Raw genomic sequence first — 17,681 nt, forward strand, 5'->3', positions numbered from 1 at the left:
AGGGTCTTAAAGTGAGGGATCTCAACCTGAAAAAAGTAATTTCAGTGAGGTGCCCTTCTCATTTCAGGGAGGTGCCCTCTGCCACCCTGAAATGATGGCAGATAGCAAAGATCTCCAGCTCATATTCTCCAGGTTCTCCCTGTGTCTATAGCAGGGTGTGTAGAATAGGCTCACAGTCCTGTGCAGAGGCCCCCCTTCCTTGTCGTGACATTATAGGGAAAAGCTCCTGGTCTTAGCCAATCAGAGCCAGCCCAGCAGGAGGTAGGCGTGTCTGCCCGGCTCCCAGCTGACATTAAAGGGTCGGAGAGACGTGTGAGTCTTGCGCACGGATCCACCATGCAGAACGGAGAGAAGAGGAAAGCCCGGATCATCGAGATCTCCCGGACAGCTTCATTCAGTGCTTGTCACAGGCTGCACTGGTGAGTATAAATGATGAGTACAGAGCTCAGCTTCACCCTCCCATCTGAATACATGAACAGTGTGTGATGACATGGATGTGTTTCAGGCTGTGTGCTGTGACAGTGTTCCCTGCCCGGCTTCCTGGAGATTATTATCTGCCTGCTGTAATGATATTGGTGCAGCAAGTGGCAGCTGTCTATGTAATGACAGCAGATGACGTCATTGGTGGCTGAACATCTACAGCTTTCCAATGTGTAAGTAGATAGCTAAAGGAGCACACCACCCAAATCTGATTTTGGGAGATGCTGGTGAGCTGAGTGTCCCCTTTATGAGTATTCCTGGGGTGATATTCTTGTGTAAGTTCTTTGTTCTTGTCCCCAGCCACAGCTGTCATCAGAGGGTCTTGCTACTGTCATTTGTTTGTGATCTACTGTCATTTGTTTGTGATCTACAGGTCCTCAGCTGCCAGTGAGCTACATCCCTGGTACCCAACCTGGGGGCCACAGGAAACCCCTTGAGGTTTGAAGTGGTGTGAGAGTGTTGATTTGTAAAGAAGCTGTTAGTAATAAGTTCCATGCAACATGTCCCCAGTCTCTGATTGACCCCTATAGCATGACGTCAAGTGATATTATTATTATACAGAATTTATATAGGGGAAACAGTCTGCGCATCATTTTACAAAATGGGGGAGACAGTACAGTTACAATCCAATTTCAGTACAATGAGGTTAGGAGGGCCCTGCTTGTGAGAGCTTACAATCTAGTAGGAGGGGTATATTAAAGTTAAAAAGGTTTTTATGCTATTTTAAATTCTGATTGAATCGCTTACAAAGAATGCTGCTCCTTTAATTGCGTCACAAGGGGGGTGCATCCCTCACCTGGGTGACACCATTGGAGGCGTGACACCAATGGTGTCACCCCCCAGCAGGAGAGAGAGAAGGGGACCCGGCGGCATACCTTAATCCTCCATCTGAATGTACCTTCCTCTCTTTGCTGGTGGCCAAGGTTTTAGTTTCCTGCAGAATCATCTGGTCCCCTGAGCACTGGCCCATTCACACCAATTGCGGTGCGTTCCAGAGCGGCAGCTGCGTCCAATCGCACTGTGGGCAGGGGGCGTGGCTGCGGTGCCTTTGACTTCAATGCACCGCCATGCCCCCTCCCGCCCCAGAACGAAGGGGGGAGTTTAGTGTGCGATTACTGTGCGTTCCAGCAGATACCGCTCTGGAACGCACCGTAATTGGTGTGAACTGGCCCTAAGTGCTTCACCCGCATTTCCATGCAGCCGGGAAGAATTCCAATATTGTTGGGATCCAGCCCGTTGACTGACAACTGGCTCTGGCTCTCAAGATCCAGAGCCAGTTGTGCCCACCCCCTTCCCTGTCTGTCCCCCCAATTAGGGCTGGAAGAACAGAGAGGGGAAGAAGAAATCCCTGCGGGGATCAGTGATTGACAGTCGCTGCTTATGCAGGGAGAAGACTATAAGCTGAGCAGTCAGTGGTCACGATTGCTCAGCGCCACTGGTGGAACTACCAAGGTCGCAGCGGTTGCGTTTGCGACCAGGCTCTGGTGTTCCGCAAGTTCGGCGGGGGGCAGAGAGAAGAGGGCCCGCAGGCAGTTTGACACTTGTGGAAGGTGGACCGCAGTAGCAGGGGGTTTGGCCTGTCAGGGAACTCCAATTCCCGGCAGGCAGCGTGGAGACTGAGTGCAGGAGTTGGAGCTGAGGCACAGAGATCGTCGGGAGCCGTGAGTGAGGACATTCTGGAGGAGAGCTGCATCAGGTCCAGGTAGTTACTGATGGTATATGAGCTTTGTGTCATGTGGATGTGTCATTGTCTTGCAGGGTTAAACATTTTTTCCCAATCCAAAATTAATAAAATGCTTTAAGGGCTAGTTCACACCATTCTCAGTGCGTTCCGGCCCGATTGTGGCCGGAACGCACTGGATCGCATTGCGGCCGGCTCAGTTTGTTGTGGAGCGGGAGGAGGTATGGTGGTGCAAATGAATGGCACCGTAGCCATACCCTCCAGCCGCAATGTGAGGGGGGCCCTTAATGGTTTCTTGCACCGGGGCCCTGAGGTTTCTAGTTACGCCTCTGTTCACGGTCACCTGATCGCTCAGCTCTCAATCTATAGGGCCGCAGTATGACAGCTGCAGTGCCACACACCGGTTCTAAGTATTAAGAAACGTACATCTTACTCTTCCAATACCTTTCCTTTAACTCGCATTGGGAAGTTTCTTTTTGAGAGGGATTTATACTCGCCAGTTTATTTATATCTTTATTGGTAATATAGGAAATTGTTTTCTGTTGATCCAATAGCGTTATTCTTCTATTTATATCAGTAGCTTTGAGTGGGTCAATGAACATCCTTATAAGCTGTTTTCATTTGAAGAATAGGAACAACTTGTTTTTTTGTATTCTGTTCATTGGTCTTCTTTCCTGATATTCTGTGTAAGTTCATTTCCACTTATTTCTGGGTTTATATCCATTCTTGTCTGCAAATGAATTTAAGTAAAACGCCATCACAGGAACCATGCACTGTTTTCAACAGGACCTCCTCACACCAAAAAAACTGATTTGAATAACATTGGAATACAGTTCCTCATGTCGCATTGGCCTGAATGTTTCCAGTTTAAAGAGAGCCTTTAAAAAAACCTCTATAAGGGGAGGCGCAATGAGGAACCTGGCATTGGGGCAGCAGGGAGTGTAAATTCGGCCCTGAGTATATTTTCTTTCAGGGTCAAATGGAATGCATTCATAAGTGAGTGAATGGGGAAAATACCACATATTGGCCACTAGATGGAGTCGAGGTTCATATGAAATAAATAAATGGCAGTTACGCAGAATGAATGGCTCTGCAAATACTTAATAAATCCCCTAAGTGTTTTGGATTTTATGAGTCTGTGCCATGGTTATGTTATGTGCCCAGCTTAGAAGAAAGTGCCCTGATATAACAATAACCCTGCCAGGCAAAAAATGAAATCATTCAGTGACCTACTAATGCTTTCAAGTAAGCTGTGGCTGTGTTAAGTCTCAAGGTTTACTCAATTAAACCCATTCTGAGTGTTCGTTTATTCTGTGTAATCCTCTGCAGAATAAGCACAAACACCTGAATACAGGAGCAATAGGAGGGTAGAAGGAGTGAACTTCCTGGAGCCTGTTCCTCTTCCTCCGCTTTCTCCATCATCAATCACATTCTGGCATCTAAGACAAGTTTGAATCTGATTGGTGGCTGTGGGAAACTTCCTAACTACTGCCATTTTGTTGCACCAGGCTTCGTGTGTGAGAGACAATAAGAAACATTAGGTGTGTGTTCCAGGATCACCTGACTACAGACAAAAGGGAATGGGATAGAGAAATAAAAAGTACTACGCTGGTAGGTTAAAGTGACATTAAACCCTCAGATGTTTTAAAATAAACCAATACTGCAATGTGTGCCTTACTGTAATCCATGGTTGTTTCCCTTCTCTTTGCTGCTCTTCCTTTTAAATCTTCATGTCTTCTCATGCTGGGGGAGAACTTCCCTTTGCAGCTGAGTGCCTCTTCCTGTAGTGCTGGCTCAGGTTGTGAACCTTCACACAGGCACCATGTATTCATTTCAGAGACAAGGCAGTCTGCTGCAAAACAGAAGTTCTGCAGAGCATGAGAACAGATACAGATTTAAAAGGAAGAGCAGCAAAGAGAAAGGAAACTACCATGGACTACCATACAGTAAGGCACACATTCCACTATTGTTTTATGTTAAAAAATCTGAGAGTTTAATGTCACTTTAAGCTTTCTGTATTATTATCAAGGTTTCACTTTAGGTTTTGACTGGATTGCTTTTTCAAGCAACAGATTGGCTCATAGGGTATATAAAGAGGAAACAGCAGTGTTCCTAAGAAAAAACATGAGTCTTTGTGTGGCAGTTTCCTTTATTAAGTCGTGTTGACTGATGTCATTCTGTTTTACTTCTCTTTGCTGTGTTGTAGCAAATCCTTGAGTGATGAGGAAAATAAGAAGATTTTTGGAAAGTGCAACAACCCAAATGGACACGGTCATAATTACAAAGGTCAGAGTGACAACAAAAGAACTTTATGTTGTATGCTGGTAGATTTTATACTTGTATTATGTCCACTTATGTTACAAAAGTGTGTGTAGTGACAGTAGACACTGAACCAATGTTGTCATATACAGGTGAAACTCGAATAATTAGAATATCGTGCAAAAGTAATTGCAGTAAGTGCTGCAAAAGAGGCCCAAACCAAGTACTGAGTACATATGCATGCTTGTACTTTTCAGAGGTCCGATATTGTTCTATGTACAATCCTTGTTTTATTGATTGCATGTAATATTCTACTTTTTTGAGGTTGTGGATTTGGGGTTCTTGGGGTTTTCATGAGCTGTAAGCCATAATCATCACAATTATGACAAATCACGGCTTGAATTATCTTGCTTTGCATGTAATGAGTCTATCTCATATATTAGTTTCACCTTTTAAGTTGCATTAGTGAAATAAATGAACTTTGCACGATATTCTAATTATTCGAGTTTCACCTGTACATAGGCCAGCAAGTTTGTGATCGGGCAGTTATGACAATCTGATCAAACTATTAAGTAGAAATCATTGCCTTATAAATATTAGTCATGTCCCAAAACTGGTACTTCTGAAACATCAGTACAAAGGGCATTTACCACATCAAGATGTTCACATATTTTCCTTCCACCGATTATCTCCAGGTGTAACTACAGCTTTTTACTGTTGTGCACATATGATGTATTCAGCCAGCCTTTCTCAACCAGGGATTGGTGGAACCCTATGGTTCCTCCACATTTGTTATCCTTTCATTTATTCTTTTATCTCAACTTACTCTTCACGCCGATGTACCCTGAGCCATAGATAAGGTAATTATTAGCAGGGATTCCCTAAGGCCCTAAGGTTATTTCAAGGGTTTCTCCATGTTAAAAAGATTGAGAGAGACCGTATTCAGCTGATGTAAACAGAAAGTTCAGCGGATCCTCTTTGGACAATACTCCAAACATGTCACTAAAGAGTATAGAAATGTTAAATAGGACTGTTGGCTTGGAGGACAGAATTACAGTTCATTTTCATAATTAGGCATATTTTTTTACATTTTTGGGGTGGTGATCCAGTAATTGGGTAATATAATAGACAAACTGCTGGGAAAGCATTCAGATCTAGAATAGTTGGGCCCTACCACTGATAAGTGTGTGTTTTTTAAAGGTGAGTTTTTACGTTTTTATATCTGTTTTTGAAATGATAGTTCTATTATAGTATCGGAACACTTATAGACCAGGAATTTTACTTCCTCAGCCAAGATAACTTTACCCCCTCAGTCACTGTAAAGTTCATGAATACCATGGCAAAGCATAGAGCCTAAGTACACATTATGAAAGATGGAGCAGATATATTCTTGTCTGACGATTTAGAAATCTGTCTGTAGCTGAGACCATTGAGATGATTAAACTGATGTAATAGAATTCATTCTGGATGGAAACAGTTGTATACGGAGATTCAATCATTTTCTCAGTAAACGTTGTAGGTGCCCGGGGTTTACATGCGCAAATTCCTGATGACTTTTCTTCTGGATGCATTTAAATATCCTGCTGGAACATATTAAACTGGCATCTGCTAGCAATATAACATAATGGATTGTGAAACTAACCAAACTTTTTTGTGTTCTTCCTAGTGATTGTGACCGTGCGGGGTGAGGTAGGTGTTTATTATATATACCCATATCTGTTACATACTGAAGCTTGTAATATGATGAAAAATAAAGCACTGTTTACTTTTAGAGCCCACTTTTTTATATTTTAATAATAGCTATATGGCCCAAAGGGGCCAAATGAAGTGGGGTGCTAGCGATGCAGGTCTGGGGGGTGGGGTCGATGCCTCTGTCCGGCGCCCCACGCAGCTTACTGATATCACTCCTTGTCAGGAGCCGGGCAGGATGCCAGCTACAGCATCCCGTTTAGCTCCTGGCAACCAGTGATGTCGCCGGGGCACCAGCCAGTGCGTCACAGGTTGCTAAGAGCTCTCTGGCCAGAAATGGGGCGGCAGGTGATGCCACCTCAGGCTGCCTGATTATTAGTTTGTAAGGTTGTGGATTTTTCATGTTTGGGTGAAATGTGCCATGGCTTTATCCCCAGCCAGTTTTGGCAGTTGCCTGAGACTCTGGCGATGAAACGTCTCTCCGCCCATGGCATGTTTGTGATGAGCTGAGCTTGGGATTTCAGCAGATCTAGCAATGGCACCAACCAAACAGTAATGCCCATGTTGATGTGGAGAATCCATTAGACAGTGCACGGTACAGTATTTGCATTATCGTGCCCTCTAGTGGATTTACCATTAGAATATATAGAGCAGTCATGGGTCAAGAAAAGGTCTACTGAGTTTAGTGTGTCTTGGCTGTTCTGCAGCTGGGTTGAGTTCTGCCCATTCCACAACAACTTGAGAGAACATTAAAAGTTAGGCACCACCTGTAAATTTTAAGGAGCATTTGCTACCTGGCTCTTGAAATGTATCCAGCCCTGATATAAGAGACTCCATGCATAAATAAAATGGGAGATATTGCACTGTGTGCTAATATTTGCTGGGTAGCTAAAGACTACTTGATGGTTTATTATTGTCAAAATATAAAGCCAGAGACAGATAGACCAGTGTTCCCTATTAGGATTTCACCACAGTGGCTAAGAGGTTAGCACTTACCAGTGGGATTCTGGTGGACCCACCAAGGGCACGATCTGGTTTTGTATGGTCTCATGTTTCCCTGGACTTCCTCTGGGTGCTCCGGTTTTCTGCCACAATAACATTTCCATGCTGTTTGTTTCACCATGTCCTTTCCAGACTGATTCCTGAATGGGAGGGTCTGGCTTCATTATAACCACTTGACACACTTTCAGCATTCTAATAAGGAATGTTGCAGTGTCTGTATCCCTTTTGAAGTAGTTAACCTCTGGGGGGTATCTCCCCACAAAGGACATTTCTGAGGAAAGGAATGCCTAAAATTTACTTGTACGTTAGTGCAAACTTCTGAGAAAATCATTTGTCACAAGGTGGAGTTGTGCTTTATGAATATGGTTTTAGTCTCTTGGTTAACATACTCTAACATGAAGAAGTCTGACTACTTGTGCAGCCAATGATCATATTCAGCTAAGTGATTGATTCTTTTTTTTTTTTTACATAGATAGACCCTGTCACTGGGATGGTGATGAACCTAACAGACCTAAAGAAGGATATGGAGGTAATTTGTCTGCACTAAGGGCTGTCGGTGGAAATGTATGCATGAAATAGATGTTTTATTATTATTTCTGTTCATACTCTATTGGCGTGTGTTTTTCATCTGAATTCACACCTTTTGCACTATGAGAAAACATCTTTTAAAGTTGAACTTTGGGCAAACAGCTAAACACAGATGTGTACATCTATGGAAGCTGTTTATATTTCTGTACATCCATGTGTGAGATTTACACAGCTCTACCACACAGCACAGCCCTGTCTGCAAGAACAGATATTTCACTGTTCCAGTTGAGTAACAATAGAAGGTCTTGTCCCTCCCCAAGCCTGTGACTAGACAGTGAAAGGAGAAGCAATAGGCTTCTGAGTTTAGTGAAGATTGAATTGGCCTGGGTTCAGTTCACAGGAAACCCAGCCTGAAATTTGGAAATGCTGAAGATAGCAACGTCCATGGGAGCCAAATTTGTTTGTGGTCTTTTTTCAAGGACAAATCACAGGCTCTTGTTCACACCAAGCGCGTTCCAGGAGCAGAGCAGATCTGTTACAGACCGGATCAAAACTGCGTTCAATGTATTCTATTGGTATTTTGGGCTCTAGTTCACACCGTGGGGTTCAGTTCCAGAGCATGTAAAAAAACAGCAGCATGCCCTATTTTACCTGCTCTGGAACGCATGCAAACGCATCAAAAACCCATGCAAACGCCCTGGAACGCACTGAAATCCCATTTTAAACAAGAAATTAATTTAACCAAAAACGGCCCAGAACGCGGCACAACCCACTGCACTGCGTGTGCAGAAAATTATGCTTTTGGTGTGAGCAAGCCCTAAAAAAGTGTTAGGTTAGCTGTGCACTGCTATGGGCAACCTGTACCTGTGCAAAAAAAAAATAAAAACGTTCAGCAGGAGAAGGTCTTGTAATGTAGTTTACAGGGCAACATTAAAAATACATAAATCCTTTACATAAAATGCTTCAGGATTCCTTAAACCTGCATGATAGTTTGTGCACCAGTATCATGTGCTTAAAAAATCCCTTGGACTCCCAGAAAAGGATTTTATGGTGCGTACAAAAAATTCTGTTTTCTATCTCGTCCCTTGAGGGACATAGGAATTCATATACAGTCCAACAGAGGGATAGGCACCAGCATCAAAAGGCTAACAGCCCCACAACAAATCAACAGAACTCATAGAGTTGTCTAAAGGACCTTACACCCAAAGCTGGCATCAAATGAAGCCTGAACATCCTTCTGGTAAAACTCTGAGAACATGTGAACAGAAGACTAGGTAGCAGCCTTGCAAATCTGAGAAACAGCAGCCTAATGCCAAAGAGCCCAAGAGGTCCTTACAGATCTAGTAGTTTGCCTTGTGAGGAAATCCAAACCTCCTGTAGGGGGCAGTATAGGTCAGCGGTATATGACTTCTTGGGGTTGATTTACTAACCTTATAAACACGCCACGAACAAGTATACACCTCTGTAGTGTGTTCCCTCCCAGCATGATCTATTGGTGGAATCTAGACACCTTTGTAGTGTGTACACACCCAGCAGGTGTGTTGTGCAAAGCCCTGCATGAATTGCAAGGTGATGTTGTGTAAATTAGCTCTATGTTGTGTTGCTTGCGTTGATGAATGCAGGAATGTAAATGCATGAGCTAACCATTTTTGTCTAAACTGTGAAGCAGCATTATATATGCATCATGTGCATGATTTCTCCATATATGGCATTAGTGGAAATATGCTTTTAGAGACTTGCATGCCGCTATTAGAGCGGTGTGTAGCCTATGGCGCATGCTACATGACGCGCACGTACGTAAATACATAAAAACGCGCCATAACGGCATGAAAATGTGACACGTTGCTCGTGTTTGGTTGATGAATACGTTTTGCTGTGTAAAAATGCACACGCACCTGGTGCGTGCGTGTGTTTAGGTTAGTAAATCACCCCCCTTGTGTCTCTCACAATGGATGGGAAAGAAGCAATGTTTGCTTTCATCAAGCCACCTAAAGCTAGACTTACTGCATGTGAAGACACCTGTTTTCATGAAGGCATCATTAACATATAATGTATTGAGGTCCCCTGCAATGGTCAGTCTTGTTTTTATATGCAGACATTATGATAGACGTTCTATAAGACCTTGGGTTCTTGTTAAATGTAACATTAATTGTATTCATTCCTTTGTAGGATGCTATTATGGTTCCATTGGATCATAAAAATTTGGATATTGATGTTCCTTTCTTTAAGAATACTGTGAGGTGAGTTACTGTTATTATATAGCTTCTAACTTTGGTCATTCATGATTAAGGGAAACCTGTACTTGGAAATTGCAGTCTCCTTCTGAAACTGCTAGCTCACTGACCTAAAATAAGAATGAAAAATATACTTTATTCTACGATCCTGTGTGCTAGTTACATTCACTGCTTTATAAATATGCTCCCTTGTGTAGTCATAGACCCAGAGCACTATTGCTTCTCAAAGGATAACTTCACCTCTGCAATTCAGGGCTCTTTACTCCAACGTGGTCCCAGATGGCTCCCTTTCATACTGTGCATGCATGCACTGGGCCACATTCACTCCTATTGGTAAGCTGTACTCTAAGAGACTGCTGGAGGCTGCTATAAGTATTGATACCCTAAGGAATGCATGGGGTCGAAGTGTGGAAAAGAGGACACTTTGCTGGATCAGGGTGAAAGGTAAGAATCATCCTGGTTGGCTGTACTCAGGGGAGTGGGGGGTATTTATTTCCTTTACGGCCATTTCACACCACAAACTCTGAGTTCCAGTGCGTTCGGCCACTGGAACGCCGGCCGGCTCCCTGCGTTGCGGGGCAGTGCATTGAGGTCAATGGCCCCGCAGCCAGGCTCCCCGCCCGCAGTGTGATTGCCCGCACCTGGAACACAGGCACATTAGTGCCTGCATTCCAGTCTAGTGCATTATGCAAAAATGGTGCTTGCAGTATTTTTGCAGAACGCACTGGACCGAAACACAGACACTGATGTGGGTGGGAGTCGTGGCTGTGGTGCCATTGACTTCGATGCCACGGCCCTGAACGCAGGGAGCCGGCCGGCTTGCGTTCCAGAGGTTCACTGTAATGAAGATCCCAGAAACATATACTAACCTCTCATGCTGCTATGTTTAGCCTCCAGTAGCAAAAGGGAAGCCCTGTGTCAGAAACGAGTCAGTGAACTCTTAGCACACACAGGCTATTGACTGCCCATGTGAAAGCACTGATTGGTCCAACACTGTCACATGGAGTGAGTTACATGGTCCTGGGTATTGCCTTTGACTCCTGCTGCTAACCAATGTGGCATGGGAGCAAATGAAAGGTAAGTATTTGCTGCTGGGGATAACGGGGTTTTGCCCTGAATGAGCAAAGCACCGGTTTTCTTTAATATGGACCATGAGAGATGGCCAACCAGGCTAAAAAGCCCTTTCGCCCTATCGCTGCTAAGAAAATTTAGATGAAATGAAATAACTTTTGCAATGCATATGTGATTGTACCTGCAATGATATAATCGTATATACATATCTTTTTTTAATTAATATTGGGATAACATTTTATTTTATGCAGCTCGGTGGAGAACGTGGCTGTATTCATTTGGGACGGCCTTCAGAAGAGACTTCCACCAGGACTGCTGCATGAGGTGTGCGTACATGAGACTGACTGTAACACCGCTACTTACAGGGGGGAATGACAACATGTAAGCCCTCACGGGCAGGGCCCTCCTTACCATCTTGTCTTGAATTGTATTGGGATTGAAATGTCTGCCCTATATTGTAAAGCGCTGCACAAACTGTTGGCGCTATATAAATCCTGTATAATAATAATAATCTCAGACTTTCAGAAATAAGCATCTGGACCAAAAACCAGCCTGTATACAATGTACCTGCACAATACCTTGCGTCAAAAAATCCTTACTTACCTTTCAGTCCTTCCCTTACAGAATTAAGACAAAACATTGTCTTAATTCTGCACTGAGTTACCACTGGTGACCTCTTTTTCTGAGAATCCCATCAAAATGCCTGAACACAGATTCTCATTCACATGGGGACTTCTTCTGTGTTCTGGGATTCTTGCTATAAGAACCTATGTATTTTTGTGGCAGGAATCCAAGGTGTAGCTGTTCAGATATAGCCGCTGTGCCCAAGGTAATATCAGCGGCCACATCCATCAGCGACAGTCCGCATGTTATCGTACATGGAACAATTACTTGCAATTTGGGATAGATGATTGTCCTTGGGCAAAGGATAGATGCATCTAGGGGCAATCATCTATCCCAAACCGCATGTAATCACACCATGTACAATAACATGAGGACTGCCACTGACAAATCTGCCAGCTGTCGTTAACTTGAACGGGCATAGCGGGCGCATCTGAAACCTAGCATTACGGCGGCAAGAATTTGTAGGTTCTTGCAGCAGGAATCCCAGAATACAGGATAAGTCTCCATGTGAATGCAGCCTAGGACTAGACTTACCTTGGGAATATGACCGCTTTGGCTGTTTCCACTGTGTGCCAAGGCAGCTCTTCTTAACCAATCTTTAGGTTTTGTTCACACAGCAGCAAAAGAGTGGTAAAAACAAGTGGTTATTCTGTGTTTTTACCGCTCCTCCTCCCCCAACTGCTCGCTTACAAGTTTAAATGGCAGCTGCTCGGGTTGATATACATGGTCATGGTGCTTTGCCGCAAATTTTAGCAGCATGTTGCCATAATGGCACACTATTTCAAACAGGACAATATCCCCTCCTGTGAACTGGCTCTGAAAAGCAATCCATAGCAAATCACTTTTCAGAGGTCTTTGTAAGCCTGCCACCTTTGTGTACCAGCCATTACTATACTGTATTTGTGGTCAGAGTCTGGACACGAACATGCATGACAAACCTACGATGTACTGTGACCTGAAGTGTGCCTTGGCCGCATAAGACAATATGCCTGAAAGGGGTCATACTCAAGAACGTGTATTGTAAAAAGGGTATGGGGTATACCTGAAAACCCCGGCGACAGGTGAGTGAAGAAACAAGGGGGTATTTAACAGCCAGCCTCCTCCCACAAATTCAGGCTAGCCTTCTTACTTATCACATGTACATGACATGAGATAAAATAGACATTTTTGCTGCATATCCATTTAATTTCAGTGTAGATGTATGAATCCAAATCATTTCAAGAACTAAAGATGTGCTCCACATGTGCAACTAACATTACACTATGTATAGTTCTTGTTTTCCCTGATCTGTCAGCGTTAGATCCAGCATGAAACTACTCCAGCACTTTGTCTCTGTGGAAGAGTTTCCTGCAATAAAGACTAATCACTGCTGCTCTCTCCTCTTGTGCAGGATGACTGGTCTTTTACCCACCCCCTCCTGTAGTTTTTTTTTTTTGCAGGCAGCCTCCTGTGGGTGGAGCTTGCTGGGCTCCTCCCACAGTTCTGCTCTCTGCACATGCTATGGGCAGCACAGTGATGATGCCACTGCTACATTTACAAGGTAATAATTGAATGTGCAAAGGCATTTGGTGCACACAAATTAATTTGCCCGATATAAGCAGGTGTTGAATATGACTATCAGCCTCTTTCATGCTAGGGAAAAGCTTGCTGCTATGGGCACTACTGTGTATACTTTAGACACCTTTGTACATAAAGCTTGCTTATTTTAATGTGTTCTTATGATGTTCTTTAGCACTTGATACTGCAGTAACATGACTATAGAGCTAATTTGTTGTCTCTAACTTCACTGTCTGAACTGTCCTATCAGAAAACCTACAGGGTTATTCAGAAAAGGGTGAAGAGTTCGGAGAAGGCAGGAGAAGTGAACAATCTAGGATAACATAGCTGAACTGGAAACATTCTCTAATTCAGCTCATTTTCCAGTTGAGCTATGTTGTCCTAGATTGTTCACTTCTCCTGCCTTCTCCAAACTCATCACCCTTTTGTGAATAACCCTGCAAGGATTAAATCCGGAATGATTTAAAACAAACCCAAATCAGTTATATGTTATTAATATGTGGTTTACATCTTTCACTGTATTATGTACAACGTCGTCTTTTGCTCAGTATTTAGATAGGACGACAAATAAAATATATTTTAACACTAAATAAATGGTCTTATTTGTAACCAGTATATATGTGGTACTCAAAAGGTGACAAATCAAAAGCCTAACTTCAGCCGTTTTTTAGTTTTAAATGGAGTGAAGATGAGTTAGAATTTGTCAGATTTGTATCTCTATATGTGACTCCATTAGGGATGTTCCCTCACGTCCTGTTACTGTGACATCCATACTAGAAAAGAGGGGTGTGGACTTCAGTGAACAGATGTAGAACAGTCTAATAGGGTCACACACAGCACTGCACACCTGTTAGAGGCTCTAACTTAAGGGTGGGCGACTCTGGCCCTCCAGCTGTTGTGGAACTACAAGTCCCATGAGTCATTGCAAGACCGACAGTGGCAAGCATGACTCCCAGAGGCATGTTGGGATTTGTAATTAAAGCACAGCTGCAGGGCCAGAGTTGCCCACGCCAGGTCTAACCCTTCCCCACGCTTTCCGGGGTGAAATAAATGGTTGAGTTATTGATACCTACAGGTCTATTCACAAAAGGGTGAAGGGTTTGGAGAAGGCAGGAGGAGTGAACAGTCTAGGACAACATAGCTGAAGTGGAAAGTGAGCTGAATTGGAGAATTTTTCCAAATCAGCGATGTTGTCCTAGATTTCTCACTTCTCCAAACTCTTCACCCTGTTGTGAGGTTAACAGCCTGTTGACAGGTGTTCAGGAGGAGACAATGCCACCTCAATCAAAACAGGTATTTTGCATTGCAATATTCTGCCAAAACCATGTGCCAAGCAGTAGCAGTGCAGTCGCTTTGACTGCAATGGGCGCATTTGGCAAACGACATTTGCCGAACACAACATGCTGAAAAAAATCTCCGGCTCTGCGATGCAAAGCATGATGGCCGCAGCATGTGTACATACCTGGAGTAGGCACAATGCAAGGTTGGTGGTTGTGGGGGTGGTAAAAAACACAGATTAACTACCTGTTTTTACTACTCCTTTGCCGTCCACTACCGTGATGGACTACAATCTCAGTGCAAATACAAATTAGTAAACTAAACTTACGATTGTAGTCCATTAAAAGGAGCTTGGATTAGCTTTCTGTAGGTAAAAAGCAGCAGCAAGGATGCTTCAGCATCACCAGCAGTTATGTTCCAGGATTACTAACAAATTTAAATGGGGTGGACCAAAGCAGTACAGCATTCAGTGCCTGAATAAAAAAACTAAGTACTCAACAGTGTATCTTTAAAGTGACATTAAAGTCACATCCCCCCAATGCTGCTTCAAGGACTTACCCTAAATGGTGCCTCTTGATCCGATCATCTTGTTTCCAGTTTTCAGGAGTCACTCCAGCACTGGTGCCGGTCTCTGATCCAGCACTGACTGCTGTGTCTTCTGTGTGCGTGCATTGACTTACGCTGTGTCTCTCCTCTTCTCCCTCCGGAAGATCTCTACTGTGCATGCGCCCACCCCATGATCCTTCACGGCTGCTCTAGAATCTTCAGATCTGCGGACGGGAGCGCATGGTGGACACACAAGTAATAACCTGTTTGGGAACTTTTTATTTTTTTAAATGTTTTGCAAGAAGATATATATGCTATAAAAAAAAAAAGGTTTCATTCTACTTTAAGGTTCTATAGTCTCAAATTGCTAGTTGCCTGGCTATCATGCAAATTAGGTCAGAACCCCTGATCTACATAATTGCTGCCTCATTGACTTGGAAGGCATTCGGAGGCGTTTGGCAGAGGGCCAATGAGAGCCATTTAACTAGCATTGTCAGGAGAATTATGCAATGGTAGCCCTTTGTCTGCTTCTTTTTAAATCTGAAATGATAGACGTAGTAATCTAGTCAGAGAAAAGCTAGCTTACACCGAAGGAAACCAAAGACCATTACATTGCTGGCATTGGTATTCAATACACATTTTTTTTTAAACACAACTTTGGGAAGGTGGAATATACCATTTTATCACCTATGGGATTTAGTATCGAGATATCTTGTGCAAGCACCTGTGTTAGTCTACAAATTCGTCTTTAAGGAGCCCCTTGGATCCTAGGCCCAGGCTGTATATGGGTCCTAACTCACTGCCCCCCCCCCCCCCCCACCTGTTCTCAGAAAAAGATTAGGCTCCAATCTTCCATGTCAAATGCTGGAAATTCTATGGCAGTATGACTGAGGACCAAAGGCAGGTGGGACACAATCTTAGGCAGAAGTTACTGCCTGCTGATCCCAGTAGTAACCTTGAGATCCCATCCAGAAGTTGGTAGACAGTAAAGAAACACATTTACACAGACAAGTATTATTTTATTGGACATGTATTGGAAATTAAAGTAAATGTCCTTTTTGTTTTAAACATTAAATATATTTGCACTTCCATTACTTGACGGAGAGGCAAATGTGACTGAACACATACTGTTGAAAAGGAAACTGGTTTTGAGGAAAATACATGGAGTGCCATTTCTTCTGAAACTGCTAGCTGCCCATTAGGCTGATATTGTGTCTCCATCCTTGCTGACCTGGAATAAGCATGCAGCTGGAGAAGTCAGAAATTCTGTTTTACTTGCTCCCCCATCAGTGGCTCAGATTGGATTCAGTGATCAGCCAGCCAACAACTAGCATTTATGGAAGCAGCTCTGGAATGGCAACCTATGTATTTCTCACACTACAGATACAGGTAAACATCTGTGTAATATAGGCTTTTCTATGAGCAAGTTATGCAGGAATATTAAAGTTTTGCCACTGATTGTATAATTTCTGACAAAGAAATTGAAAACATTAAGAAAACATAAATCTTTAAAAAAATTAGCCAAAAAAGTGCTACCTAAAGCTGAACTCCAGGCTGATAGAAAAAGACACAAATTAATGTGGCTTTGTATTCATTTTGGTAAATGTAGAACCAGAATCTGACTTGGCATTGCCACTTCATGTCCCCTGTACACCAGCGCTTAGACTGGGAGAGGGAAGGGTAGTACAAGGAAGCGGTCAAGTAGGCTGCAGCTCTCATGTGTTAACACGGGACAGGCAGATCACAAAAAAGCAGCGTAACAGAGATGGATCCACTTCCTCATGTATCACTTCCCCCACCCTTTAGAGTGTAAGCCCTCAGGGGCAGGGCCCCCCTTACCATCTTGTCTTGAATTGTAATATCTTCATATTGTAAAGCGCTGCTCAAACTGTTGGCGCTATATAAATCCTGTATAATAATCAGTCTGCTACTTCTCCTTGTCCAGTCACAGGCTTGGGGAGGAACTAGACCTATAAGTGTAACTTTACTGCAGCAGAGAAAAAAAAATGAGGTCACCTTCCCTGCCAGAGAGGGCTGTGTTGTGTATAAATCAGAACTTGGACACAGATACAAATCCTTTGGCACATAAAACTGCTCCCTCATATATATTTAACCTGTGTAGCCGTTTGCCTGGAGTTCAGCTAACAAGGTACAACACTCTGATACTGCTGTGAGCGAGGGATGAAAAACTAGAAAGTCACCAGCATAAGTGTCATTCTCTGCCCGTTTTAATAAAGCAGGTTTTGGGGCTGCGTATTTTCCACCAAACATACATGACATTGACCATAGGCAGATATTGATCACAAAGTGGCCGGGCGATCTTTTTTTGGTCACTTGTTTGGGACTGAATTATCCTAATTAATTTCTGGAAATGCCAGGTTTCAGCATCCTGGCTGATAGGCCATATACCCCTCCCTGGCTGTGAGTCACAGGGCAGTGTGAATAAAGAATGTCTTTTTTGTGAAGGGGTATCATCAATCACGTGCTGGCTCGGAACACCAGAAAGTATAGAATAAAGAACAATCCTACAAGACCACCCGAAACGTAGCATAAGAGCTTGCGATTATCTTTCCCAGAACGAGCCATTCCTGTGAACCGTTTGACACTGCCGCCCAGAAGACCAGTCACGCTCATGAAGTCTGAATCCTAAAAAGAGAAGACATATCATTAAGTGAATGAGAGCACCTAAAATCCAGCTAGAACTATTGTTGTTTACTTGTTCTCTTCTTCTG

General features: G+C 43.4%; 2 protein-coding genes across 2 annotated transcripts in view; one reads left to right on the forward strand and one right to left on the reverse strand.

Annotated features, from left to right (window-relative positions):
* The first annotated feature begins 336 nt into the window (after positions 1–336).
* Positions 337–11,323, forward strand: PTS (6-pyruvoyltetrahydropterin synthase). The gene is made up of 6 exons (XM_018567210.1): positions 337–419; positions 4,368–4,447; positions 6,087–6,109; positions 7,584–7,640; positions 9,809–9,879; positions 11,196–11,323. The coding sequence occupies exons 1-6, from the start codon at positions 337–339 to the stop codon at positions 11,317–11,319; spliced, it is 438 nt and encodes a 145-aa protein (XP_018422712.1). The 3' UTR covers positions 11,320–11,323.
* Positions 11,324–17,210: 5,887 nt separating this feature from the next.
* Positions 17,211–17,681, reverse strand: part of BET1L (Bet1 golgi vesicular membrane trafficking protein like) — an 8,538-nt gene continuing 8,067 nt past the window's right edge. The window contains exon 4 of the mRNA XM_018567211.1: positions 17,211–17,595. Coding sequence (XP_018422713.1) covers positions 17,428–17,595 — 168 coding nt within the window. The 3' untranslated portion in view covers positions 17,211–17,427. The remainder of the gene's footprint in view (positions 17,596–17,681) is intronic.

This window comes from Nanorana parkeri, unplaced genomic scaffold (genome assembly GCF_000935625.1).
Source record: "Nanorana parkeri isolate BGI_ZX_2015 unplaced genomic scaffold, ASM93562v1 scaffold1021, whole genome shotgun sequence".
Taxonomy (NCBI): domain Eukaryota; kingdom Metazoa; phylum Chordata; class Amphibia; order Anura; family Dicroglossidae; genus Nanorana; species Nanorana parkeri.

Coding starts and splice junctions, on each gene's coding strand:
- PTS (XM_018567210.1), top strand. CDS start 337: ATGCAGAACGGAGAGAAGAGGAAAGCCCGGATCATCGAGATCTCCCGG. Junction 420..4,367: donor GCTTGTCACAGGCTGCACTG/GTGAGTATAAAT, acceptor GCTGTGTTGTAG/CAAATCCTTGAGTGATGAGG. Junction 6,110..7,583: donor TTGTGACCGTGCGGGGTGAG/GTAGGTGTTTAT, acceptor TTTTTTACATAG/ATAGACCCTGTCACTGGGAT.